Raw genomic sequence first — 25,327 nt, forward strand, 5'->3', positions numbered from 1 at the left:
AGTACATGGAAAATTTCATTTACTTTTATGCAGCGCATATATAAAAGTACATGAAAATTTCCATGTTGCATCACAGATGTGAAAATACCTAGCATTTTCGTGTACTTACTTGCAGTACGAAGGTAGACGAGAACGGAATTTTACTTGTTTCTTGACATTGTTTGGATTAAAGCCTCCTACCACGGAAAAATAGAATTAAGAATTCTATGTCATTTGCTTTTTGTTTAGGAAACTTTTACAACAAATTATCTTGTCTGAGAGACACTTTACTACAAAAAAGAGGGAGTGGTTAGTGATTATGGGAATGATTCTTTTATTGTTGATCGTTACATAATTGTCTGCTGTTTTGATAGGGTTTTGTGTTATGATGGCGCTACTGATAGAGTTTAAGTGCAATTTTCATTCCTAGGAAAAGCTCTTTGTTCCCTTAAGAAGTACAAATCGTGTCATGTATTTTTCAAACGATGATAAGTGTACTGAGAAAAGGCCGCGGTAAGCAGATATATCGTAAATCTTTATCTAGTCATGTGAATTGCTAACGGAATCGATTTGTTCGTGTGAATGGTGAGGTTTATTTATCTTATGCTCATGCCTAGTGAAAGACCAGTCCGTTACTATTAAAGTTGTTTTACCGTTATATTTGTGCAGCCGTCGAAGTTTATCAAGGATCTTTCAAAATAACTGGTGGGAACTTCTCAACATACACTCCGGCACTGGCGGATGAAAAATCTCCTGAATATAAAGAGTTGGCTAACAAAGTTATTACAGCGGTAAGGAACTGGCTTTTGTAATAATTTTCTTTAATAAATGAATAATAATAATAATAATAATAATAATAATAATAATAATATTTAATATTTATATTGCCTTTTTCTATAAAAATATTCAAAAAAGCATTATAATAATTATTATTAAAATAAAATTAAAAAAATAAAAAAAAAAAAATAAATTTAAAATAATAATATTTATAATTAAAATTTAAAAAAGAAAGAAAAAAAAAAAAAAAAAAAAAAAATAAAAAAAAAAATATAATAAAAAAATAAAAAAATAAAAATTTAGGGGGAAAAGGATGTGCCCAGGTACCTACAATAGTAAGCTCTGAAAAAAAGGGTTCGAATCTATGACCTATGAACTTCCACACATCGAACGCGCTTACCTTCAAAGTACAGAGAAACGCCTGTGTAACTAGGCTATTTTGTAAAAATTACTCTTTAAATAGCCTAAATATGTATCTTTTCACTGTACAGGTTGACGAAGTCTACGACAAATCAGAACTGGCTTCAATTTACCAAGGATGTGAGATTCGGGAATTTAGGTACTGAGGAACACACAATCAATGTCTTTGGTTTTCATTATATCTTAATTTTCTGTGTATTTTCTGATTAAAGAATATTGTGATTTTAAAAACTTCAGCAACGTCTGGTTGCGTTCTCTATAGTATTTCTTGTATAACACAATGTCGCGTTTCTTGTTGAGAAATATTTTTATAAACTTAGAATTAGTCAGTGTAACCCAGCAATTAGTAAAACTGTTAACCGTAAAGCATAAAAATATCTCGTTTAACGACGCGACTCAATCTATTTACAGGCAAGGCAGTGTAGTTGCTGATTTTGTTGTCAATTTTCAACCAACTGGTAATGCAAGTGTGCTACCAACAGCAGAGAAGGTTCTTAACGAAAGCGTGACTCAGCCCCAGAACACATCGAGCTTTGGAGATTTGCAAATTGATCCAGCGTCTGTTATACTAGACGGTAAGAAACTACTAGCTTAGTAGTTCATCTGATGAAACGATGCTGAAGAAATGTACAGTACATTAAATTGAAAATTTTTATCTGCCTACTTTACTGGCAACTGTCTGCCTAATACACACATATAATATCTCTTATATCCCATAAATTATTTTGTTAGTCAGCAAAATGGTCCACGATGGAAAGGAGCATCCTGATTGGTTCCCTGAGCGGTCCAAAGTTTGCGATACGGACCGCGAAGATAAGAAAGAACTCAATGGAAAGAACTTGAACAATATTTTCCCAATATGGACTTCACGCAACTAATAAAGTCTATATTTATCACACAACAAGATCGTCCATATTCCTTCGAAGACGTTTTAACTTTCCTTTTATTGTAGATCGCGACGAATGTCAAAATGGAAGCGCCAATGACTGTGATAAAAATGCTATCTGTAACAACACTGTTGGATCATTTGAATGCTTTTGTAAGGAAGGGTTCACTGGGAATGGAAGAACATGTCAAGGTAACAATCACAACAAATTAAAAGCTAACTTTTGATTTACCTTGCAAGCAATAATTATTCTAAACAGGCATCAATGTGCTTGACTAGGGCTTCGTGTAATGCCAGCCACGCTGGTATGCAGAGACTTTTTGCGTGAGTTGATTGGATCAACACCATCCTTTGACCTAGACGAGATTTGAAACCCATCTTCCTGTGCCATACTGTTTGATTTTCAATTAAAAAAGGGTACAAATGTAATATATAGTAGACACAGACAGAAACAAGAAAAACGGACTGAGAAACCAAAGGAGACACAGACAAACCGACAGACAGACAGACAGACAGACAGACAGACACAACGAAGGGCGAAAATAGGAAGAACAAGGGTATGGACAGGCAGATATTTGAAAGACAGATATCGATAGAGTAAGTTACTAACATAATTTATACAAAGTATTTCCATTCTGGATACAAATATTTTCCATCTATCCTCTGCAGTGATTTCGTCGTCCGTTGCTATATCAAGCAGTTCACCAACCAGTCTGGCGGTAGATCAAAGTACACCCACATTGCCTTCAGCGGGGTCTGTGTTGGTTTCATCAACCGTTATGCTACCGTCGTCAATTGCTGTCTCAAGCACCAAGATTAGCAGTACACTTTTCACTGTTATGAGCCCCAGTCTGGTAATAGATAAAAGTACACCTGTATTGTCTTCAGCTAGGTCTGTGGTCGTTTCATCATCCGCAATGATTTCTTCGTCAGTTACCATATCAAGCAGTGAGATTAGCAGTTTAACATCCGTTATAAAAAGTTCCAGTCTGGCAATAGATCAAAGTACAACTGCATTGTCTTCAGCGAGGTCTCCGATGACATCATTATCGGTAGTGGTTTTGTCATCAGGTACTGTATCAAGCAGTGCGATAAGCAGTACGCGATCGACGAGAATGAGTTCCAGTTTGGGAATTAATCAGAGTACACCTGTATTGTCTTCAGCGAGGTCTGTGGTGGTTTCATCAACTGCAGCGATTTTGTCGTCAGCCGCTGTTACAAGCAGCGAGATTAGCAGTTCAGCTTCCATTGCAATGAGCCCCAGTGTAGCAGATGATAAAAGTTCACTTGCATTGTCTTCAGCGACGTCTTTGCTGATTTCATCATCAGCGGTAATTTCGTCGTCAGTTGCTGTTTCAGGCAGTGAGACTGGCAGTTCACCATCTATTGCAATGAGCTCCAGCCTAGGAGTAAACCAAAGTACGGCTGTATTGTCTTCAGAGAGGTATCTGCTGGCTTCATCCTCCGCAGTGGTGTCGACTTCAGTTGCTGTTTCAAGCAGTGCCATAACGAGTTCCGCATCGGTGAAAATAAGTTCCAGTCAGGCAAAAGATCAAAGTACATCTACATTGTCTTCGGCGAGGTCTCCGTTGGCATCATCATCGTCGGTAGTGGTTGTGTCATCAATTGCTATATCAACCACTGCGATAAGCAGTTCGCCATCGACGAGAATGAGTTCCAGTGTCGCAAAAGATCAAACTACACTTTTATTGTCTTCAGTGAGGTCTGTGGTGGGTTCGTCGTCTGTAACTGTTTTAAGCAGCAAGATTAGTAGTTCACCATCCATCACAATAAGCCCCAGTCTGGCATCTTCATTGTCTTCAGTGAGGTCTTTGCTGGCTTCATCATCTGAAGTCGTTACGTTGTCAATCGCTGTTTCAAGCAAGAAGATAACCAGTTTACCATCCATTGCAATGAGCCCCAGTCTAGCAGTAGATAACAGTACACTTGCATTGTCTTCCGCAACGTCTTTGCTGGTTTCATCATCTGCGGTGATTTCATCATCAGTCGCTGTTTCAAGCAGCGGGATAAGCCGTTCACCATCCATTGCAGTGAGTTCCAGCCTAAGACTAGACCCAAGTACGCCTGCACTGTCTTCAGCGAGGTCTCTGTTGCCTTCGTCATCCGTAGTGGTTTTTTCATCAGTTGCTGTATCAAGCAGTAAGATAAGCAGTTCGCCATCAGTGAGAATGAGTTCCAGTCAGGCAATAAATCAAAGTACACCTGCATTGTCGTCAGCCAGGTCTGTGATGGGTTCATCATCTGGAGTGATTCTGTCGTCAGTTGCTGTTTCAAGTAGGCAGATCAGCATTTCACCATCCATCGTGATGAACTCCACTTTGGCAGTAGATGAAAGTACAGCTACATTGTCTTCAGCTAGTTCTATGCTTTTATCATCATCTGCAGTGATTTCCTCGTCAGTCACCGTTTCTAGCAGGGAGATAAGCAGTTCAACATCCATAGTATTAAGTTCCAGTCTGACAACAGGTCAAAGTACGCCTCCATTGTCTTTAGCGAGGTCTTCGCTGGCTTCGTCATCCACAGTGTTTTTACCATCCGTAGTTGTATCTAGCAGTGAGATGATCAGTTCGCCATCGGTGAAAATAAGTTCCAGTGTGGCAATAGATAAAACTTCGTCAGCATTGTCTTCAGAGAGGTCTCTGCTGGTTTCTTCGTCTTCAGTGATTTCGTCGGCAGTTGCTGTTTCAAGCAGTTCACCATCTATAGTAATTAGCTCCAGTCTTGCAGTAGATGAAAGTACACGTGTATTTTCTTCAGCTACGTCTTCATCTGTAGTGATTGCTTCGTCAGTTGCTTTATCAAGCAGGGAGATTACCAGTTCACCATCCATTTCATTAAGTTCTACTCTGGCACAAGAGGAAAGTACATCTCCGTTGTCGTCGGCGAGATCTTTGCGGACTTTATCATCCTCGGTAATTTTGTCAGCATTTCCTGTTTCAAGCAGTGTGATGAGCAGTTCACCATCGACGAGAATGAGTTCCAGTGTGCCAATGGATCAAAGTACGCTTGTATTGTCTTCAGTGAGGTCTGTGGTGGTGTTATCATCTGCGGTGATTTCGTCGTCAATCGCTGTTTCAAGCAGTGCGATTAGCAGTTCACTTCCCGTTGCAAAGAGCTCCAGCCTGGGAGTAGATCAAAGTACAACTGTATTGTCTTTAACGAGGTCTGTAGTGGTTTCATCATCTGCACTGATTTCGTCGTCAGTCGTTGTTCCCAGCCGTGCGATTAGCAGTTCACTTCCGATTGCGATGAGCTCCAGGCTGGGAGTAGATCAAAGTACACCTGCATTGTCTTTAACGAGGTCTGTGGTAGTTTCATCCTCCGCCGTGGTTTCGACTTCAACTACTGATTCAAGCAGTGTGATAACCAGTCCGTCATCATTGAAATCTGGAGTGTTTTTTTCGTCAGCTGGTGTTTCAAGAAGTAGCGAGATTAGCAGTTCACCATCCATTGTAATGAGCTCCAATCTGGCAATAGATCAAAGTACGCGTGCCTTGTCTTCAGTTACATCTCCGTTGGCCTCGTCACCCGCAGTGGTTTTCTCATCAGTAGCTGTATCAAGCAGTGAGATAATCAGTTCGCCATCGGTGAGAATAGGTTCCAGTCTGGCAACAGATCAAAGTACAGCTGCGTTGCCTTCTGTGAGCTCTGTATCTGCTGTTTCTACCAGGGAGATAAGTAGTTTGCCATCTTTGGGAAGGAGCTCCAGTGTCGATTCTTTGGCGATTAGTCCTTCAAGTACGATCAGCTTGTCAGTCGTCTCGTCCTCTGTTGGTAAGTTTGCCATTATTGTTGTTGTTTTCAATGGAAAATAAAATTGTTTAGAGGAACGATATAACCATGTTACAGCCGAATTTTACTGGTTTTGTAGTTGATGAAATGTTGACCCTGCTGAAGGAATCTGACATTGAATATCTTCATTGAATATACATTTGATTTCGTTTTCTGGAAACATTTTGATGAATTTATTTTAAATGCTTGGGACGATGACAGTATTATTATCTAAGGTCATATTTCTCTGTGTTGTGTGTCATTGATAGCTTTGATCAAAGATCTGTTCGGTATAGCCCGTCAACGTCTCACAATAAGTGTTTGTTTCAGTCGTTAACGAGTGTGCCTCCTCACCATGCCGTCCTGATCAAGATTGTGAAAACTTGGTTGGAGATCACGTGTGTCGATGTCCTCCGGGGAAGTTTGAAAAAGAAAATAGCAACGTCTGTGAAGGTAAGTATAAAAAGGATTCTTCTATCGTCCACCGTCCTATTTAAGGAGGCTCGATGTAGTTTTTTTAGCCGAAGGGTGGTTGTTTTGAAAATTAAAATTACCTAGGAAGCCAATGTTCGATTTTTGCCAAAATACACCATAATGATCAAATGTGACCAAATTTTAATTTTTTACCCGTCACTTAGTCACAACGGTTACCATAGCAACGATTGACGTTTTCTTTTGTTCTCAAACAAGCTTGATTTTCTCGAAATCTAGACTGACACTTGGTGTTTATTTTTTGATATGTTAAAGTTTAGTAGATTGACTACCTGTTGAAGAAATTTTAGAAAAATCTGTAAGAGCGTTTTCAAGTAAATCAAGAATGAAATTTTCAGAAAAACACCGTTTTAATATAAAATAGGCGCCTTAAAATTGTTTCGTATTATTTGAGCACAGTTTCTCTCACTGAAATATACATACTTACACCATCAAAGACCATTAACTAAAAGAGAAAGACTTTTTGCTTTAATTTGTTAAAATATATCGACTGCCGATTGTAAGAAATTATAAGAAAATACCAAAAACTTCATTCTTGATTTACTCTAAAACGCTCTTACAGATTTTCCTAAAATTTTGAGCACAGGTAGTAAATCTACTGTACTTGAACATATCAAAAAATGAATACCAAGTGTCAGTCTGGATTTCGAGAAAATCAAGCTTGTTTGAGAACAAAAGAAAACGTCAATGGTTGCTATGGTAACCTTTGTGACAAAGTGACGTGTAAAAAATTAAAATTTGGTCATATTTGATCATTATGGTGTATTTTGGAAAAAATCGAACATTGGCTTCCTAGATAATTTTAATTTTCAAAACAACCACCCTTCGGCTAAAAAAACTACATCGAGCCTCCTTAAAGTGTTAAAATAGAAACGGACTCCCTTGAAAGAGGCATTGTGACTACAGGCTGCTTGTGATCGAGTTATAGCGCAACTTTGCTTCCAGATGAAGCTCTTTGTCCCCTTTAGAGGTGTAAAACATGTGATGCATTTTTCATGTGTCTGATAGGTGTATCAAGAAAGGCCATGATATTAAGCAGATATTTCATACATTTTTGGCGATTTTGTAGTTGAGTTAATCTAGCCAAGTGTATTGCTGAATCGATTTTCGTGTGAACGTGAATGTTCACTTGTTTTACGGGCATGTCCAGGGTGGGACCAAGCTCTTTATATTAAAGATATTTTACTCTTATATTTGTGCAGCCATCGACGCGTATCAAGGATCTTTCAAAATAACTGGAGGGAACTTTTCAAAATACACTCCAGAACTGGCGGACGAGAAATCTCCCGAATACAAAGAGTTGGCTAACAAAGTCATTTCAGCGGTAAGGAAACTGGCTTGTTCAATAATTTTTGTTTTTCCCCTATAGTAGATTGCTGCTTTTCTTGGAGAGAGAGTCACTTCATCATCATATGGTTCAGCATAAAAATTATAAAATGAAAACAAAGAAAACGCTCTTCTAGATTGAAGACCCAATGCGGTAAATGAACAGAGGAAGAATAGCAAGAACAAAAGCAAAAAAAAAATTCCGTAAAGAAAGTAGAGTCGAAAGTACAGATCCAGAGTCCCCGATAATGTTAAAGCCTTTGTTCTTCTGCACATCTAGCAAATTAGCTGCAGAGTATTCCTGGTGAGCCAATTCAGTTTATAAAATATGTAAAATTCTTCATTAAAAAACCTTTATTTTATCTTTCTCTCTGCAGGTGGACGAGGTCTACAACAAATCAGAACTGGCTTCAATTTACCAAGGGTGCGAGATTCGGGGATTTAGGTACTGAGGAACACGCTATAGATGTCTTTAGTTACCAAAATACCATATCATCTCTGACAAAATGACATTGTGATCACCAACCTAGTATTTAGGCTCCTCTCTTGTTTCGTCAACCACACGAAGTCTGAAACTGGGGGTCTCGTTATCCGCGCGAAGTCTGCGTTGGGAGTAGGCGAGAGAACTCACTGTGAGTCCTATCCCGTGACGTCTCCGATTCGAGTAGAGTCTAGGCTTAAATGAGCCGAGAACGCCAAGGGGCCAGGCTGGTGATTGACCATATTGTACCATGGTCGGGTTGTGTCCCTTATGTTGATTGCATAATTTCGCGTTTCCGTTTACTATAATATTTTATGCTACTTAGAATAAGTCTTGTTACAGTTTAATGATCAAAGTTATAACCCACCAAGCATTTATGACTGTTTTCTGATGCACGTTCAAATTTCTCACTTAGCGACTCGTGATTTCATTGTTCTGTGTATTTGTGTGTCTCTCTGTGTATTTCTTCTAACTTCTCAAAGGATTTAACAGTGCCAAGAAACAAAATCCAACAAGAACAAACGGAGTAGTTGAAACTGTCCTATTACGCTCGTCATTTAAATGTAACATGACGTCACATTCTTAAATATTGACAGTTAAGGTGTGGCGTGACTCGCAGGTACTACATCACCAACAACGCATTCATTTGTGGATAATGAATAAACAAGTGCCATGTGGCTAAGTTATCTGATTCGGTTTTTCAGTGTGTTTCATTTACTAACACATTATGCATTCTTTTGTATCACAGCAATTTTTACATTTATAGACCATCAATTAATGTACGCTTTTTATATCTCTACAGAGAAGGCAGCGTAATTGCTGATTTTGTAGTCAATTTTCAACAAACTGGCAATGCAACCGTGCTACCTACAGCGAGGAAGGTTCTTAACGAAAGCGTGTCTCAGTCCCAGAATGCATCGAGCTTTGGAGATTTGCAAGTTGATCCAGGTTCTGTTGTAATAGAAGGTAAGAGATTTTGTCTGGCGACATTGTTTTTGCTGTAAAAAGACAAAGTCGATGGTTTGAACCAAGGAGTCATATTAATAAGACTAAAACTGCAAGGGACCGCATACGATAATGCTGCTATTCGTACGGAACTTGATACAGTGTACGGGTTAATGGGCAATTTATTTGCGTTGGCTCTTTGGGCTGGCGTTATTTAGATTTGCTACACCGCGCTGATGAGTTCCAATAAGAACGAAACAGCTGTCCGCGGTTGCAATCCTGCTCTATCGGTTTTAGTCGTGGTGGTGTCTCGCAAAGTCTACTTTTCACGTAGTACGATCAGCCTTGCAGTCTTGTTAGTCATATCAGTAGTTCGTATAGTGTGATCGTCCTGGTAAGAGTAGTTCTGAAAAGAATTAAGAGAGAGGGGAGGGACGAAAAACGATGGAGAGACAGCACGAGCCCAAGCCACAAGAGAGATACGAGGTGGAACAGAGAGGAGGGAGGACAGCGCCCCGACGGAGTGAACAACCTGCGCAACATGGGCGAGCGATGACGCCCGAAACGACCAGTCCCCCGCTCGTTTGAACATGGCAATTGTTGTTGGTGACTGACGTTTCAACAACCTGAGCGGAAGTCATCTTCAGGACTGAGCATGCTTAGATCCTAGCTCTCCACTGGGAGAATAGCGCCATGAAGTCATCTTATTGTTGCCAGTCGATGACGTTATAAAGTCTGGTTCGTTGAAGCTGATTGGTCAGTTAAGCCGTGATGTTATTGAGTTCGTTTACGTCGTGAAAAAGTCGTTTGTAAGGTGCCGGTAGTTGTTGACATCTGTTGATAAGCGTCTGTTCTAAGTTTGTGTACCAGCTTTCTAGAGTCAGTCGTTGAAAATAGTTTGTACTGTAGCTTAAGCATTCAGTAGAGTCCCAGTCGATTTTGTGGTTAGTAAGTCGATTGTGTTCAGAAATGTGATTGTTGACTTCGCCTTTTCTAATCGCTCGTTTGCTTTCAGTCAGTCTCGTGTCAAGGTGACTTTAATTTATTCGCATCTTTAATCTTGTTCGCCTTCCTTTGCCACAATTATTATTTAGCAAACAAAAAACGTCAATATATCGTGTGATCAAGGTTCCTTATCTTCCTTTCGTTCTTCTAGATCGAGACGAATGCCAAGATGCCAGCACCAATGACTGTGATCAAAATGCCATCTGTAACAACACTGTTGGATCATTTGAATGCTTTTGTAAAGACGGGTTCACTGGGAATGGAAAAACATGTCAAGGTATGCCACATGCTCGGACAAATTCCAAATTGCATGTTAAGGCAAGAGAGGCTCCCGAGTTCTAAAGACAGATTCACCAAACAACAAAATTACAGATTTTATAATAAATCTAAATTTTTTTCTTATTATTTCTCCATGTTCAGACATCGACGAATGTAAAAATTCATCACGACACAACTGCAGCATGGCTACACCTGGGGTCACGTGTCTCAACACACCTGGAGGATTCCAGTGCACGTGCAAGGCAGGTTATTCTGGAAATGGAATCACGTGCAACGGTATATATGCTTCTTTATGTGGATGTACACGAAAACAATATATAATTTCCTTTTCAACTACGAGATGTTGACTTAATGTTAAGAAATAAATTAACAGAGTGAAGGCCTGAGTAGTAAGAGCTTAAAGATTGTGCCGTGCGGTGACTCTTTGTTACTTCTTGTGTTTGATGAAGTCATGAGCTCTCATAAGCAGTATTTGATTTTCTTTTGAAATTCAAATAATTAAATATTAAAAGTTTAAGCTCCAATGCTGTTTTTGTTACGTAATGTTTATCAACCTAGTATTTCCCCTCATGCTGAAGTGACTAAAACGAGTAATTAAAATGTTAGAAAGCTTAGTTCGAGTTTTCTAAACAGAAGTTGTTCAGTATTGAAAAGTGGTGCAAGGTAACTGGGACAACAACTGAGGAATAATTTGTCGCAATATCTTTTCAATGTATTTTTTCAAGATAACGTTCTTAACGAAATTTACAATTTCTTGTTACCATAGTAATCGATCACTGTTTGGCGGGAACACATAACTGCCACCCAAACGCCACCTGCACCTCCTTCCCAGGCCCCACGTTCAAGTGCGCGTGCAGAGAAGAAAGGAATTACTTTGGAAATGGAACACACTGCTTTGGTAAGGTCGTATTATTTTATCTTGTTGCGCCTTTTGTTAGGAGTTACCATTATCCCTTTGTTAATTTTACTTGTCGTGCGTTAAATTTAAACAGGTCAATGTTGGGGCTGTGTTAGCTGGTAGGACATGGGGCATGCTTTGCACGTGCTTTAAACACTTTGATACATTGCTTAGTCGTCCTCTGAAAAAATATGCGAAAGGACCAAACTGTGCTTGGTAACGATAATGGCGGCGGTGAATTTTTCGTGTTTCCCTTCGAGACTGAACGCTTCCTTTACATATTCACCTAAAATGCAAAGGCAATTATTACAATGCACAAGATGGGTGTCAAGCATCGTTACACTTTCCCCCGGAGTCAGTGAGAAGTTCTTATTTTTTCTTTGCAGTTGGATGTCCTGTTAATCATTGTGAAAATGGAGGAACTTGTATTATTTCCAGAGTTGGAAACATTTGCAAGTAAGACATAGACATCAATGTGATATCGTAGAATTCCGGTTATAAGCCCTGGGTTATACAACTTGTAAGGGGTTTTTTTGGTTAGGGGGGGGGGTTTCGGGGGGGGGTTATAAGAGGAATAAAAAAATAAAAAGGGGGGTGAGAAAATTTTTTTAAAAAAAATTTTTTGGGGGGGGGGTTTTTTTTTTGGGGGGGGGGGGGGGGGGGGGGGATATTGTAAAGAGGGTCCATTTTAATCTGGCGGTTTGGCGGCTTAAGGCAATTTTAAGTGTCGGTTTGCGGGTACATTCCTTTTTATCTGGCGGTTTACAGTCAAGAAATTATGGCGGTTTCCGCGTATCACAAATGTATCACAAATGTAAAATTACTTGACAGACCTCGCTACATTTTCCCGCCTTTTTTCACATACGTCGTATAATATTCTTTTTGGCGCGGTTACCAAGCTGAACATAGAAAAAATCCTTTTTTTTTTAAAAAAAGCCTGAAGAAAATATAAAATGAAAGTGAATTTTAAATATTTTACCGGAGAAGAACCCGGAAAAAAGTAAATATTTTTATTTTTTTAAAATAAAGAAAAATTAAAAAAAGGGTCCGATCTTTAGGAGAAAACGAAAACTTTTTGCTGTCTAGGAAGAACAAATTATGGCGGTTTACGGACAGTACGTCCCCCTATAATAGACCCTCTGTAAACGTTGTCAGAACAAAACTCGTACGCAAACTGCAAGCAAAGTTAAGCAATTACAAGGAATCCTATACCAGAATTACTAGAGATGGGAAGAAGAGAAAGCTGTGATGGTCTTTTACTTTTTAATTCTGGTATTTTAATGCTCTAACGTCAAACCAATAGTTCAAGATTACATTTTTCAAATTTGAAGTTTTTTTATAACTACTGAAGTATGAAAAACACATTTTATTCAGTCTCCCAAGTTAAGTAACAAATATGTAATGACGACACTCTTGCATTCGATAGTCAAAATTTAGTTCTAAATGAACGCAGATACATAAGGTTCTTGAAATCTTTGCAAACTCATTGAGGAGTAGATTTTAGTTAGATTAATTTCTTGCATGATCACATACTAACATTACTAATTCAACATCCTTGTGTCTGTTTTAATTCAGATGCCCAAGAGGTTACTATGGTGACAGATGTGAAGTAGGCGCAGAACCAACTGAGGCCCCTCGTGTTGGTTCAGGTAAAGCTGTTTTGTATCATCAACATAATGCTCTACTACCGGTTTTGTTTACAAAGTTGCCGCATTACTCGCATAAGCTAAGAATTCCTTATCCAAAGCCGTATTTCTGCACCAGTCCCCACGCACGCGTGGGCTCGGGCGTTTGCTACAAACATTTTTCATAAGTAAACGTTACATTGGTGCTTTCTGGAATGTCATCTACTAAACCGAGGGAGGCTGTCCCTTGACTGAATTGCTTCAGTAATGTTCTAAACGACGTTCCGGTTTAGACGTAAAACATGCCATTTTCATTACGACATTATTTGACTGCAAGTATTTCATGTCGTTCTTCTTTTGGTTTGTTACCTTTCTTTACAGACGACGATATGATGATAATCGTTGTGGTCCTTGCCTCAGTATGTGGGACACTATTACTGGTTCTGTTGATCATTGCTATTTGCTACTGCAGAAGGAGGTAACAATATGTTATTGTATTTATAAAGTGACTATCGTGTAAACCTAAAACCTAGGTTACATTTCTCAATTCCCTAAATTCCGTTTGATAGGAATTTGGAAAGTGGCTTTCAATCTCAATATCGTTCAAGACTCTAGCCTTGCAGTAATCACATGCGCTTTTAAGCACGATACTAGTCAGTCCAAAATCCTAACCAACGTAACAACAGTAGACACATATATAGATCGTGTACCTGTTTTTTGGTAATAGGCGACATGAACGTCTAGATTCAGATGGAAACGCTTCTGTGAGACCTCAAAGGTATCGTCCAGTCAGAAAATCTGGCGTCGTCCATCTTGAAACAATCGACGAAGACTTCACTGTTCCAAATAGAAGGATGAGAGCCAGGCCTCCATCTTCCGCATCATTCCGCGAGGTCACCAGGGGACTGGGGGCAGCTAACCGCGCCATGGAGCAGCTATCCCGAGTGGGTCAACAACAGTCCCAATCCACACAGGCGAGAAGACCCCGCGACAACCTGGAACCTACCTACGATAATTTGGTGTTTGACGACTTACTTGAAAATATCGTAAGTACAGAAAAAACGCGAACAGAAAAAACGCAAACTTAAAATTAATTTATTATGATAGGGGTTTGGAGCGGTTAATAAAGAGTGCGGTTGCCAAAAATTGATTAGAATGATAGAATCAAAACCACTAAATTTTAAACTGTTAAAGTGTCTTATATTAAAGTTTAAAATATCTGTAAACTTTTACTATTTCCTCGACTTCGGATGAAGATATTCAACCCAAAAGGAGCTCACATATTGAAGAATCCTTAAAAAGGGAGGCAAAGTTATGGAGTAACGTTATCTAAATCTTACTGAATGAATCTGTTTGTGAAGAAGATTAAGAATCCTTAACTGTTAGAGCAATTTTCGATTGAGTATCTTAAATCCATAACCGAATTTATCACCCTGGCCAATCATAAAGGACACACACAATCCAATAGACCAATCAAATCTCGAAGCAAATACATATAGCGGGCGAGAAGCGCGGGAAAACGTGCGTAAGAGTGTCATGATTGGTTTTGGTTTTACTTCTGATTGGTTGAAAAAGTGGCGCGAGTGTTTTCAACCAATCATTTAGCGTAGTAACGCAAAACCAAAATAAACGCGAATTACTTTCGACACTCAATTGAAAATCGATCTTGAGTGTTCTTACCCTTACCTTTTGCTCTTACTTTACTAATGTAGAAGTCTTGGGAAGACTTGAGATCAACAAGTGATAGCTAACTGTTACCTCTCAAGTAAGTAATGCTGCTGCTGCTGCTATGCTTTTAACACACCACAAAATCCCTTTAATAATAATTCTGAACTGAAGTCAACATTGTTTTGCATTCTTGATACTCAAGTCTAATCCTATAAAACGTTGCTTACAGTAATGCAGATATTCACTTTAAAGTAAACTTTTCCTAAAGCTTTAACCCATTCGGCTTAACTCACAATACTAAACTATCTAACGACGATTCTGAGTACACGTGATTGTGAAAGAAAACGGTACTAAAAAGAAAGGTGAAATGATAAAAACAAGAATCAAATAACATATAATTACAATTATGAGATCAGCTGGTTTAAACCTTTAATCATGGTGTCAAATGAGTTACCTAAATCACGTGTCCTTTGCGGCTTCAATGAGTGTTAATGAGTAATGTCGAGTTAATGCAGCCTAGTCCCCACGCGTTCACGACTTGGTCAAACCTGGACCCTATTGTGAGCCATGACGAAAACCATTCTCGTCCCCAAAGCCCTTTCGTTTCTCTTAGCCCGCTGGGCCTTAGCACGAGAAAACGAAGGGCTCTGGGGACATAGGATTTTTGAATTAATTCGAATTTTTTTGATTGGCTGTTTGGAACAAAGAATTCCTAAACGAGAGTCAAAACGTAACGACTCTCTCATACATTCTTTTGAAACATCATGACTGCATACATGAAGACCGGAAGTCCTAGAATCTAGGACTGGAAATCCTGTGTCTTCAGAGCCCTTCGTTTTCTCGTGCCAAGGCCCAGCCGGCTAAGAGAAACAAAAGGGCTATGGGGACGTGAATGGACGTCAACAAGACAGACTCGCCCGTCCAAGACTTCGCGCGAACAATAGGACAAGAGAGAACGCCTAGGAACTAAGCTGACGTTAATATTCTTTCTTGCTTTATCTGTGTGTTTTGGTAACAATAGTTGTCTTTCATTTGCAGGAGTCGCGGACTCAGTTTAGGGCTGGTACCGAATGGTCCGCGAACAATAACTTGTACGTTGAGCGTTAACTGTTTTAAACTGAATATCCAAATATTTATTATTTAACTGTTTTGTACTGTTACAATAAGTGCTGTTGTAAGTAATCCGGATTATGGATAAATGCAAAGTTATAACCTTATCAAATTTTCACTGAAAATTGACTTCAGCAAGTATTTATTCTAAGATCGCACTATTTCAATTATTGCTCCGAAAGAGCAGTGGAAAATTATTGCTAAATTCTCATTTTTATGTACTTATAAAACTATTAATTCTAGTTGAAATTTTACAAAAAGTAGTCCATCATACGACGTTGTTTGTGTTTGTACAAAGCTCTAATTCTAATAAATAGAAATAAGAAAAATGTAAGAAAAGCTATTTTTGTAATGCGGTCAAATGAAACTAGAGAGTTTCAAGTATTTAAATAACTCCAAATAGAGGGTCAATTGCTTCAGTAGTTTTGCTTTTGATAAGAGTTACAAAATTTGCGTTATTTTTTAGATAAAAAGGGAATGAACGATATAGCAAATTTTGTTGACGTTTAGTGGAAGAATACTTAGCTATGTCAGTGACAGATTTTGGAGTATTGTAGTGGATTATTGTCAGTGACAAATAGTATTTTTATAACTTTCTTACATTGATTATTCTTTAAGCGGCATTGTAAGCTGAACACAATTCAAATGTAACACATTTTGCGATTAAAATCTAGTTTACATTCAGTTTATGAGAGTTTCTCTTCTGATCACTGTTATCAGACCTATAATCTGGCATCGACTGTATTCCGTGTCCAACAATTGTGCGACTTTTTTAAAACTGTTTGATTTATTAAATTTGGTTTGAACTAGCCCTGGTCCAGAGGTCCCAGCATTTTAAAGCAAGTGGGCAAGTTGAACCGAATCCAGCGCTGTGATTGGTTACACGAGCGGGCACCACTCTTGAGCTAGCTTGCTCATTCGGGATTGCCCGCTCTGTCCCGCAAGAAAAATGGTGTTTTCTATGACATACTATTAAATCCTAGCCTTTATTGACCAAGTTTGTTCAATCAGAATGGCGGGATATCGGCCTGGTTCTCTGTTTTTTTAATTGGCGTTGTTACAGACCTCGACTGCGCGTGTTGGTTGATACTGGGTAAAAACGTGTGACCATTTGACAAGGAAAGCGGTCTCCCAAAAATGGCCTTATTCTGTACGGCACCATGTCATTATCCAATACTTAAAGATACTCAATTTTCCCATAGGTAAACGTTGGAAAATTAACGTAACGACACACATAGCTAAAATAAATCTTTATTTGCGCAGCCAGTTCTGGAAAACAAGACGTCATTTACAAAAGCTTTCAACCTGAAATCACCCTCTTGAGCATCGAATTGTCTGCCGTCTGCATCAGTATCATGAAAAAAAAAACCAAATCTTTTTCGTGTTATTCTTCATCATTCCGCAGATCAAAGCGTCCTCGTATCGCTCTTTCTCAACCATTGGCCTGACTTGTCAATTTATTACATCGGTTGTGTAGTTTACTTTTTGCCCATGCAACACGTTGGTGCGCATGACGGAGCACAAACTGGCATTGGGGGAGGGGGTGGTGGGGGAGGGAGCATAATTGGTTGAGGGGGTGCAGTGCAGCACGGCTGAGGACAGATTCTCATACAGTAGTGGATACAAACAGGTGGACATGCTGGCGGGGGTGGTGCTGGGAGACCGGGGCAACCGGGGGTTCCCATCGGTCCCATTGGTCCCATAGGTCCCATGCATCCTGGCATACCGGGGAGTCCACGACATCCAGGGAGGCCTGGGGGTCCCATGCATCCTGGCTGGCCGGGAGGTCCTGGAATAGGGCAGGGGACAGGACAAGGTGGCGGCGGTGGTGGTGGAGGTGGCGGAGGAGGAGGGGCACAGCATGACGGTACACAGGCCGGAGCACACGAAGCAGCGCATCCCAAACCACAGGGGTTTGCGTTACGCTTCTCTACAGTTTCTGTGAGTAAATAAAAGGAAGCAGATGAAAAATAAGGTCAAGACATGCTATTGGTAATGTATGGTCAAATTCAGTATTATTCATTGAACACTTGGCATTTGACACCCCTCGGCATTGGAGTTTGACTGGAAAAATTCCCCTTACTTTACCGTTGACGATTTAATTTGTATACACATGTAACTGATAGTGACGTTGCTTAGACTACAACGAAGGTATATGTTAAACTAAACGTAACTGATTTTTAAGTAATTGTTTTTATATTTGTTAGCAGGTCATTTTACCTGGCTCATCTTCGACTTCTTTCGTTATTTTGACGATCTTTCCATGATGAAGGTAAGCCTCAGTAACTGTAAAAGTACAGGTTTAAACAATGTTAAAATGTAAAAGGTAAAGGTACACCTGGGTGGCGAGAGGCACTGTGAAAATTAAGCCGTCCTACTCAAGGACACAACAGACAGTGACTCTGGTCAGGGCGTGAACCCAGACCGTTCGGTCAGGAGTACAGTGGACTAACCATTAGTCAACTACGCCTCCCAATGTTTAAATACTTACGGCCAATTCTCTTCTTTTGTTTGACAGTTGAAATCTATGTGGAAGAGTTTCGAAATAACACTCAGAACGCGTTGAGAGAAATATGGGGCGAGTTATTCTGTGACGTCATGTCAACTGAATTTCTGTAGCAAGATATTTTCGATTCTCTGTTAGATTGTGATCGTGATTCCTGTAGCGATTCCGGGTTCCTTTTTTTAATATTAGCTGTACCTTATTTCTAACTCATACTCATAATTCCGGCATCATAAACTATGATCTTTATCAGAACAGGTGTGCTTGAACACCTTTTCAAAAGGTGTTGTGCTGCCACTGTTGCGAACCGTTTAATTTAATCCAGGACGTGTAGAAAAGGCGTTACATCTCACACAAAAGTGTTTAACCAGCCACAACTTACACGCCGTTCAGAAGAAACCTTCAAAATAGCTAGGGACAACTTTTAAGTTAGTGCTTAAAAGCACGTATTTGTTTGAGTTATTACTGATTTCACAGTTTGTAGACCAAAACCCGGGGCAGAAACTTTTCAGCATGGGGTCTAAGAAGGTTTTACTCACATGGATACTGAAACAATGGTCGTCTCAGATTAAAGTTCGCTTCGCCAATTGGTGCGCGCTAATTTCACATACCACTGATTACTCTGGTATTGGCGACAGAAGGTATGAGTTCTCAGTGAATCCACTACAGCGTATAATCACCGTGTATCCTTACTCATGGTACCCGCTTGTTAAACCAAACTATTTCGAATAACTCAAAGATGTCCTTTAAGTCTGTTTACTGTGAACAAGAACCCTGCGAACGTGACCATCGAATCGCTAAACTCTTTTTGTGGGTTGCTTCTCAGATAGGCTTTAAAAAGATCTGCTTCTAGCTATTTTCTACGAAAGTCCACATAATTTGCAAATTCATGTTTTCTTTTCTTTTGTTTCTATCACCAATTTGGACACTACCGGTAATCCAGACTTGATTTCAACATTAAAGGCTTGCGTTTTTAAATCGCGTCAAGTTTTCTATTCGTAGTTACCAAATTGAACAAGCCGAATCTGAATCACAAAATCCATTTTTCAACCTAAGCAGTGTAATACTAATGAGACGCAATATTTGGATTTCCCGAAGTTTTTCGTTTTGCAAGAAGTAGTACTGTTTAGTTTGTTTCAGTTTCTCGCCATTATAAAGCAACAACCTGTCCAAAAGTAAACATGATTCACTCACCGCGTATTCCAAAAGTTATTGCAAAGCTCTTAATATATCGGTATGACAACAGATTTTGGGCTCCAGAGAAAACAGTAATTTTAACACAAGATTTCAGTCTATGACAAAATGATCTTTTCCCGGCTCTTTGCTAAGTCTTTATTTTTTCGGGTTGGGTACAGGTGTTAAGCGCATAAACGCAACACCTGTTTGTTTCGATTTTATTGTTACAAGGAAAGTGTAATTATCTGCAATCACCTTAGATTCTAAACAAGATCAGATTCCAAATTAGATTCTACAAAAAAGTCATTTTAATTCACAGAACGGCCTGATAAAATACTAAACAAATACGGCAAAATATATATACCGCCATCTACACTTTTCAGTAAAATATCACAAGGCGAAATAATAAAAATGTCAACACTTGTTTTGTGCACAGACAAGAGAAAATGTACGTGGATAGCCGTCTCTTCGTTTTGCTAATCGTTTTCAAATTACGTTTCTAAATTAGTTGTTCAATGTTTCTGCCGGCGCCTATCTCGAAAGAAAGTTTGATCTACGAAGAAAACCTAAAATGGATTGCATGTTTATGTCAATATACCAGTTAAAATCATTATATTGACATTTGATACCGTTTAGCTTTTCCAGCTGAAATCACAGAGATAAAAGGGATACATTTACTGGCCAGGATAAATAAACAAACTAACCTTTCCGTGCTTCCAGCGAAGCAATAAAGAGGAATAAACAAGCAAGCGTTACTCGAAACATGACCCACGTCGCTCTGTGGAGGAAAATAATAAAAAAGTTCTTGTTAATCGATCCGTGAAAAGCTTGCCACAATTCTGTTACACTTGGCTAACCATTGAAATAGATATTGCTTAAATTTTAAGGGTTATGTTTGTGAGTTGTAGTTTTCGTTCTCTCCTTAATTTTTGTCTAAAATTAAAACATATAACCATAAGAAATACTTATAGCTATCAAGAATAATCAATGCTTAAATCCGGTGCTCTTTTCCCGTCCTTATTTATGATTGATTTTTGTTTATTTTTCCTCCCCAAATTGTTCCAAAATGGAATCAACTTGACATTGTTTCAAGTTCATTCCATCGAACGCTTCTATAAAGTAAAAGGTTCAAAGAATTTCTTCCATCCAAAGTGACACTCTCTTATTGTTAAGGGAAGTTCGCTTCCAAAGAAGATGAAAGAGGTCACCTGCCAAACTCAACCGTCCGAAAAACCGTCTCTTTATTCAAGTAAACGAGTTGAAACAGCGTTAGACGCACCCGAAAAGCTTGGGTAAGAAATCTCTAAAGCACCCCCTTCAAAACAACAAGCAAAAACAGTGTCTATAATTTTACCTTATTTTTTGGTGATTCCTTCGGTTGACAAAGTGCTGTCGAAAGGTCAAGTCGTTAAGCAATCCCTACTGGCAGGCGGTGCTCCTAGTGTCATCATATATTCATCGGAGGCGGACAGTTTACCAACGCAACCTGCCCCGGGGCGAGTTTCTGTCAACAGCATTACGTCATGTAACTCAACCCGCCGTCCCTCACCTCGGATGTCCTCTGATTGGCTCGTTTAAGAAACGCAACGCAAGGAAAATCAGGTTGAAGCTAAAGAAACTATGTTTCGGGTTTTATTTATCTTAAGCGAGCGCTTTGTAAGATTTTTGGCCTCTGTGAAACGCTCAAATGAAGCGCGAATGGCTGAGGTCTCGGGGGATCAATTATTAAAACCCGTAGCTACCAAGCAAACGATAAAACCACACATTTTTTCAACCAATGCTCTTTCGTATTTTGTCGACAGTCAGAGCAAATATTTTGTCTCACAGTGACAAGCAAAGCAAATTATTTATCGAACTCCACATGAAGGAAATCTTTGTTCTTTGTTAGGTAATAACTGTCAAAGACTGGCCATTCATGCGTTAAATTCCCCGAGCAGCGGCTATTATGTAATTCTTGGCTCAACATCATGAATCATTCACGAGTCGACAAAAATGGGAACAAAAGCAGACACTAAAAGTCCCAAATCCTAAAACCCTTACCCTTGAGTTGAAACAGGACAAATCAAGCAAACAGGTAAGAAAGTTAGCAAAACTTAGTTCTCGATTTTGCTTCGCACTGCTTCGATATCGTGCGATGAACACTTTGACCAAAAACAACCTGTTATTTAGCTTTCTAATCGTGTTGTGTTTTTCTCTCAAGTATAAACAAAAGCCAGATACAAAATTTCTTGTTTTGGGCTCGGCGATAATACTGATACTTATTTGTTTTAGTTACAGCAATCATGATATAATTGTTTCATGTTAAAAAGTGTCGAAGCTAAATGTAAATCTTAGCAGAAGATTGTTTTACTAACAATCTGCTAGCTCCAGTGGCGTTGTATCTAGTCTTCTAGTCTTCTGACCTTTGAAGTAAATTTTTTTTAATATATGCTTCGAAGATTAAACTGACTCCCTCAGAGTGAATAAAAAGGTCGTATATTTTAACAACTAGAAACTTGGAACTCACGCTGTTAAGTATAATACAATTGAAACCTTCTCTTAGACGCTCAATTCAAAGGAAAGCCTCACTATTTGTGCTATTGATTTTAAGGGAGCTATGTTACAAAATTCTGCCTACAAATAAAAGGAAACCTCAAAATAATAGTTAATTAAGGTAGAAATACACCAAAGGGATAATAATTAACCAAAAGGTACAAGGATGATCAAGACTGACGTAGGTTGAGAAGGGTCTCAAACCACGACGGGCTTGAAAATTTTGGCTAACTTTTTTGAAGAAGCGACATTCGAGACGTGGCTTCCTAAACACTACACATGCAGTATATATTACGAAGCATTTTGTTAAAAATGACTATAAAATCAAGATCAACAAACAATTTAACTCTACAATCCCAAAGCTTAAATTTGAATCCTCCTTACTGAACTCGATACATTTGTTTTGTTGTAAGTTCAGAGAGTTTCGTAGTACATCAAGAATTTGATTTTCTTTGCTTTCGTTTGATTGTTGTGTACGAACCAATGCATTATTGTCATCGAAGGAGGAAAGGAGGAAATCAGGAAGAAGGGGGAAATCAGATCGTACTTAAAAAATTGTGGCGTAAAAACACTATTGAAAACGGAAATTTCTGGGGATTTTTAGGACAAAGGAAGAATTTGTGATTTTTTAAAGGAGAATTTCTAATTATTTAGCCTTACTGAGTTGGCAGTTAACTGGTATTTGTATTATTCAACTGACATGAGTTGAACAGAAACCTGTTGCTAAACAAAAGCGAACCACTGGATACCAACAATAGACAATATTAGATTTTGAAACTGAGTCACATTGAACTTTGCTATGTATGCGACCATTGTAGTATCTAGGCGTACTCTCCCTCCCCGCGGTCGAGCGCGACGACCACGTTAGGGTCTGGGAACGGTTTGCGTGTCGTTAGTTTCGTATCGGTTGCATACTACATTCTGTCACCGCGTCGTGAGATTTCGCGCCAAATCGAGTTAGTGAGATGGCACGCCTGGGTACTTGTTTGGCATAACGGAAAATAACGCATTGTTGGTTTTCCCACTGCTCAGCCAATGGGAAACTGAGTTAGTCTACGAGGCGGAATAGTACCTCGGTCAGTAACATGCACGTGCGGATTGACTGAGAATTCTGGAAATCCGACAAAGTGCTGGCGTATTCAGCACGGCTGACGCATTTGATGACAGTCCTATAATAAGTTGTCCTTATTTTCTTTTCAGATATGGACTTAAGAATTCTTCTTGTATCTTGCCTTGTGGCAGTAGTATGCGGAAAATCAATTGGTAAGGAATCACTATATTGTTTTTAATTACTACTTCTTCTTGAGGATGTGGAGATTCGTAGGACGTTCAGGAGAAAAATGCAACACTACGATAAGTTAAACTAGCACAGTCAAACATCGCTTTACGGACACCCAATTGATGCAGTGGTTTTGGTTCCTTCCTCATACATTCTCTTACTTTAACTCTTTTTAAGCGCACGGCTCGCTAAAATGGACATTTCTGTGGTACCTACGGTGCTCGTTAAACGAGATCTTGCAAAATGTGTAACTTCACTTTGCTGTTTACCTTGCAGATGAAAAAGAAAAGCGAGAAGCTAACCCTTGTGGTTATGGATGCCCATCAATGTGTGCTCCAACCTGCGAACCAACATGCTGTGCACCACCACCGCCACCACCTCCACCACCATGCCCCGTCCCCGTGCCTATGCCAATCCCCTGCCCACAGCCAGGACCCCCCGGACAGCCAGGATGCATGGGACCACCCGGACTTCCCGGATGCCGTGGATTCCCCGGCATGCCCGGATGTATGGGACCAATGGGACCGATGGGACCACCAGGAGCACCCGGATGCCCCGGTCTCCCAGCTCCACCCCCACCACCGTGTCCCCCAATCTGTATTCACCACTGTATGAAGATTTGTCCTCAGCCATGCTGCTCTCCTCCACCCCCTGTGTATATCCCTCCTCCTCCTCCCCCTCCAATGCCAGTTTGTGCCCCATCCTGTGCTCCCGCCTGTTGTAAATAAGAAGTGAAAGATTCAGAAGAAACGTTGACTTTTGAACTTGTCCTGTAGATAGAATAACAACATTACTTTAGATTCAATTGTTATGAATCAAGAGACTGCTTATTTTCGTATTCAGTTCTTTTATTGACTTCGAATGGGAGTAAGACTGTTTCTTGTATGAAAACGCCATTAAATGTTAGTTTCCAATAACTTGTTATGTAATTCTTGTGGTTACTCGTCTTTGAAATCATGATGCTTGTATAAGTCACATGGATTTTACGACCTGTCGCTTAATCCTCGTGCTTTTAAACAGTGAACATAAACTCGAGAGCACTCGGAGTCTAGACATTGAACATTCATTTTTCATAATAAGCAAAATTTGTTTAAGTTAATCTTCAGTTCTTTTTTTTTATTGATTGCTCACACATTTACAATCATTACCTTAACAGCGTTATTACAAGTAGTAGATAAAATATGAGCGGAAGATCTGTATGGGCAGTTACAATGGCGAGCCGATAGGCGAGCCATTGTAAACGCCCATTCAGATCGGACGCGAATATTTTATCCTACTTGTGAAATGAAAACAATGAATTGAATGCAAAGTATTGTTATGCGAATCAGTAGAGATCTGTATCAAAAGTTAATGAATACTAATTAGCTGAGCAGGAGTTTGTATCTAAAGTTAAATAATCCTTTTGTTTGATTTGTATTGGGGTTTACAGTTGTGAACATGTGATCTGAATACTGTGCTGGGATTGGTTTGCACCCTCATGAATAATTAATGAATTTTACAACACTACTTACAGTTCCAGTTCTTGCATGTCTAGAATCTTCCTTCCGCGCTACAGAGTTTAGGGGCTGGACTATCCCTTGCCAGATTAGATCATGTACGATTCAATTTCTTCCAGCATTGGGAATAAATCTGGCCTAAGGAGCTGGCAAGCATTCAACAATTTATGATAATACGACAAAGTAACGGGGCAAGTCAATTTTATTCACAGTTGAATTTATACATCTTAGAACTGTTGCGTTCCTGTACAAACCCATATGAGTCGAGACTTAAATAGCAGCACAATACCAGACGATAGAGTCACATGTTGTTAGCTTCTGCCGCCTGCCGCCTGTTATTAAACCGTTTGGTGGGAGAAAATACTGTGTATAACAGCAATATAATGAATCAAACACGTTGCCTAAACAATCCAACGTCAAGTTTACTTGTTGTCATGTTGTTCAGCATGTACTTCTTACACTGGAGTCGCTTTCACAAACCTAAAAAGGAAACTAGAAATCCTAACTTTAATGAACTTCAACGACCTCGAACGAATTTCGACATGGTAAGGTCTGCGTCGAGCCTACTGGCCCATACAGGACGGAGCTTATCCCGGTTTCATTCTGCAGCATGAAGCGATTAGGAGTGTTCTACTCCCCATGAATGGGATGCTAGTCC

At 39.4% G+C, this 25,327-nt stretch overlaps 3 protein-coding genes across 3 annotated transcripts in view; 2 read left to right on the plus strand and 1 right to left on the minus strand.

Annotated features, from left to right (window-relative positions):
- The window catches only part of LOC144659384 (uncharacterized), a 39,818-nt gene extending 23,457 nt beyond the window's left edge, over nucleotides 1-16,361 (plus strand). The window contains 17 exon segments of the mRNA XM_078519793.1: nucleotides 649-770; nucleotides 1,248-1,315; nucleotides 1,588-1,751; nucleotides 2,129-2,254; nucleotides 2,732-5,857; nucleotides 6,185-6,307; nucleotides 7,549-7,670; nucleotides 8,050-8,117; nucleotides 8,956-9,119; nucleotides 10,255-10,380; nucleotides 10,524-10,658; nucleotides 11,149-11,280; nucleotides 11,667-11,736; nucleotides 12,856-12,929; nucleotides 13,287-13,383; nucleotides 13,633-13,951; nucleotides 15,612-16,361. Coding sequence (XP_078375919.1) covers nucleotides 649-770; nucleotides 1,248-1,315; nucleotides 1,588-1,751; nucleotides 2,129-2,254; nucleotides 2,732-5,857; nucleotides 6,185-6,307; nucleotides 7,549-7,670; nucleotides 8,050-8,117; nucleotides 8,956-9,119; nucleotides 10,255-10,380; nucleotides 10,524-10,658; nucleotides 11,149-11,280; nucleotides 11,667-11,736; nucleotides 12,856-12,929; nucleotides 13,287-13,383; nucleotides 13,633-13,951; nucleotides 15,612-15,680 — 5,105 coding nt within the window. The 3' untranslated portion in view covers nucleotides 15,681-16,361.
- Nucleotides 16,362-16,918: 557 nt separating this feature from the next.
- On the minus strand, nucleotides 16,919-20,890 carry LOC144659517 (uncharacterized). The gene is made up of 4 exons (XM_078519976.1): nucleotides 20,717-20,890; nucleotides 20,067-20,140; nucleotides 17,904-17,969; nucleotides 16,919-17,622 (listed from the first exon to the last, which is right to left on the minus strand). Exons 2-4 carry the CDS (start codon nucleotides 20,125-20,127, stop codon nucleotides 17,162-17,164), a joined length of 588 nt encoding a protein of 195 aa, XP_078376102.1. The 5' UTR covers nucleotides 20,128-20,140; nucleotides 20,717-20,890; the 3' UTR covers nucleotides 16,919-17,161.
- Nucleotides 20,891-21,306: 416 nt separating this feature from the next.
- On the plus strand, nucleotides 21,307-24,090 carry LOC144659519 (uncharacterized). The gene is made up of 3 exons (XM_078519977.1): nucleotides 21,307-21,436; nucleotides 23,095-23,157; nucleotides 23,450-24,090. Exons 2-3 carry the CDS (start codon nucleotides 23,097-23,099, stop codon nucleotides 23,899-23,901), a joined length of 513 nt encoding a protein of 170 aa, XP_078376103.1. The 5' UTR covers nucleotides 21,307-21,436; nucleotides 23,095-23,096; the 3' UTR covers nucleotides 23,902-24,090.
- Nucleotides 24,091-25,327: the final 1,237 nt, after the last annotated feature.

The sequence above is a fragment of the Oculina patagonica genome, chromosome 7 (genome assembly GCF_052425735.1).
Source record: "Oculina patagonica isolate OP01 chromosome 7, crgOcupat, whole genome shotgun sequence".
In the NCBI taxonomy this organism is placed as follows: Eukaryota; Metazoa; Cnidaria; class Anthozoa; order Scleractinia; family Oculinidae; genus Oculina; species Oculina patagonica.

Bases quoted from the DNA above. Each gene is read 5' to 3' on its own strand.
- LOC144659517 (XM_078519976.1), bottom strand. From the start codon at position 20,127: ATGTTTCGAGTAACGCTTGCTTGTTTATTCCTCTTTATTGCTTCGCTG. The intron at 17,970-20,066 runs GTTAGTTTGTTT...GTACTTTTACAG, and splicing joins TTCGCTGGAAGCACGGAAAG to TTACTGAGGCTTACCTTCAT. The intron at 17,623-17,903 runs GTAAAATGACCT...ATTTACTCACAG, and splicing joins AGAAGTCGAAGATGAGCCAG to AAACTGTAGAGAAGCGTAAC.
- LOC144659519 (XM_078519977.1), top strand. From the start codon at position 23,097: ATGGACTTAAGAATTCTTCTTGTATCTTGCCTTGTGGCAGTAGTATGC. The intron at 23,158-23,449 runs GTAAGGAATCAC...TTTACCTTGCAG, and splicing joins AGTATGCGGAAAATCAATTG to ATGAAAAAGAAAAGCGAGAA.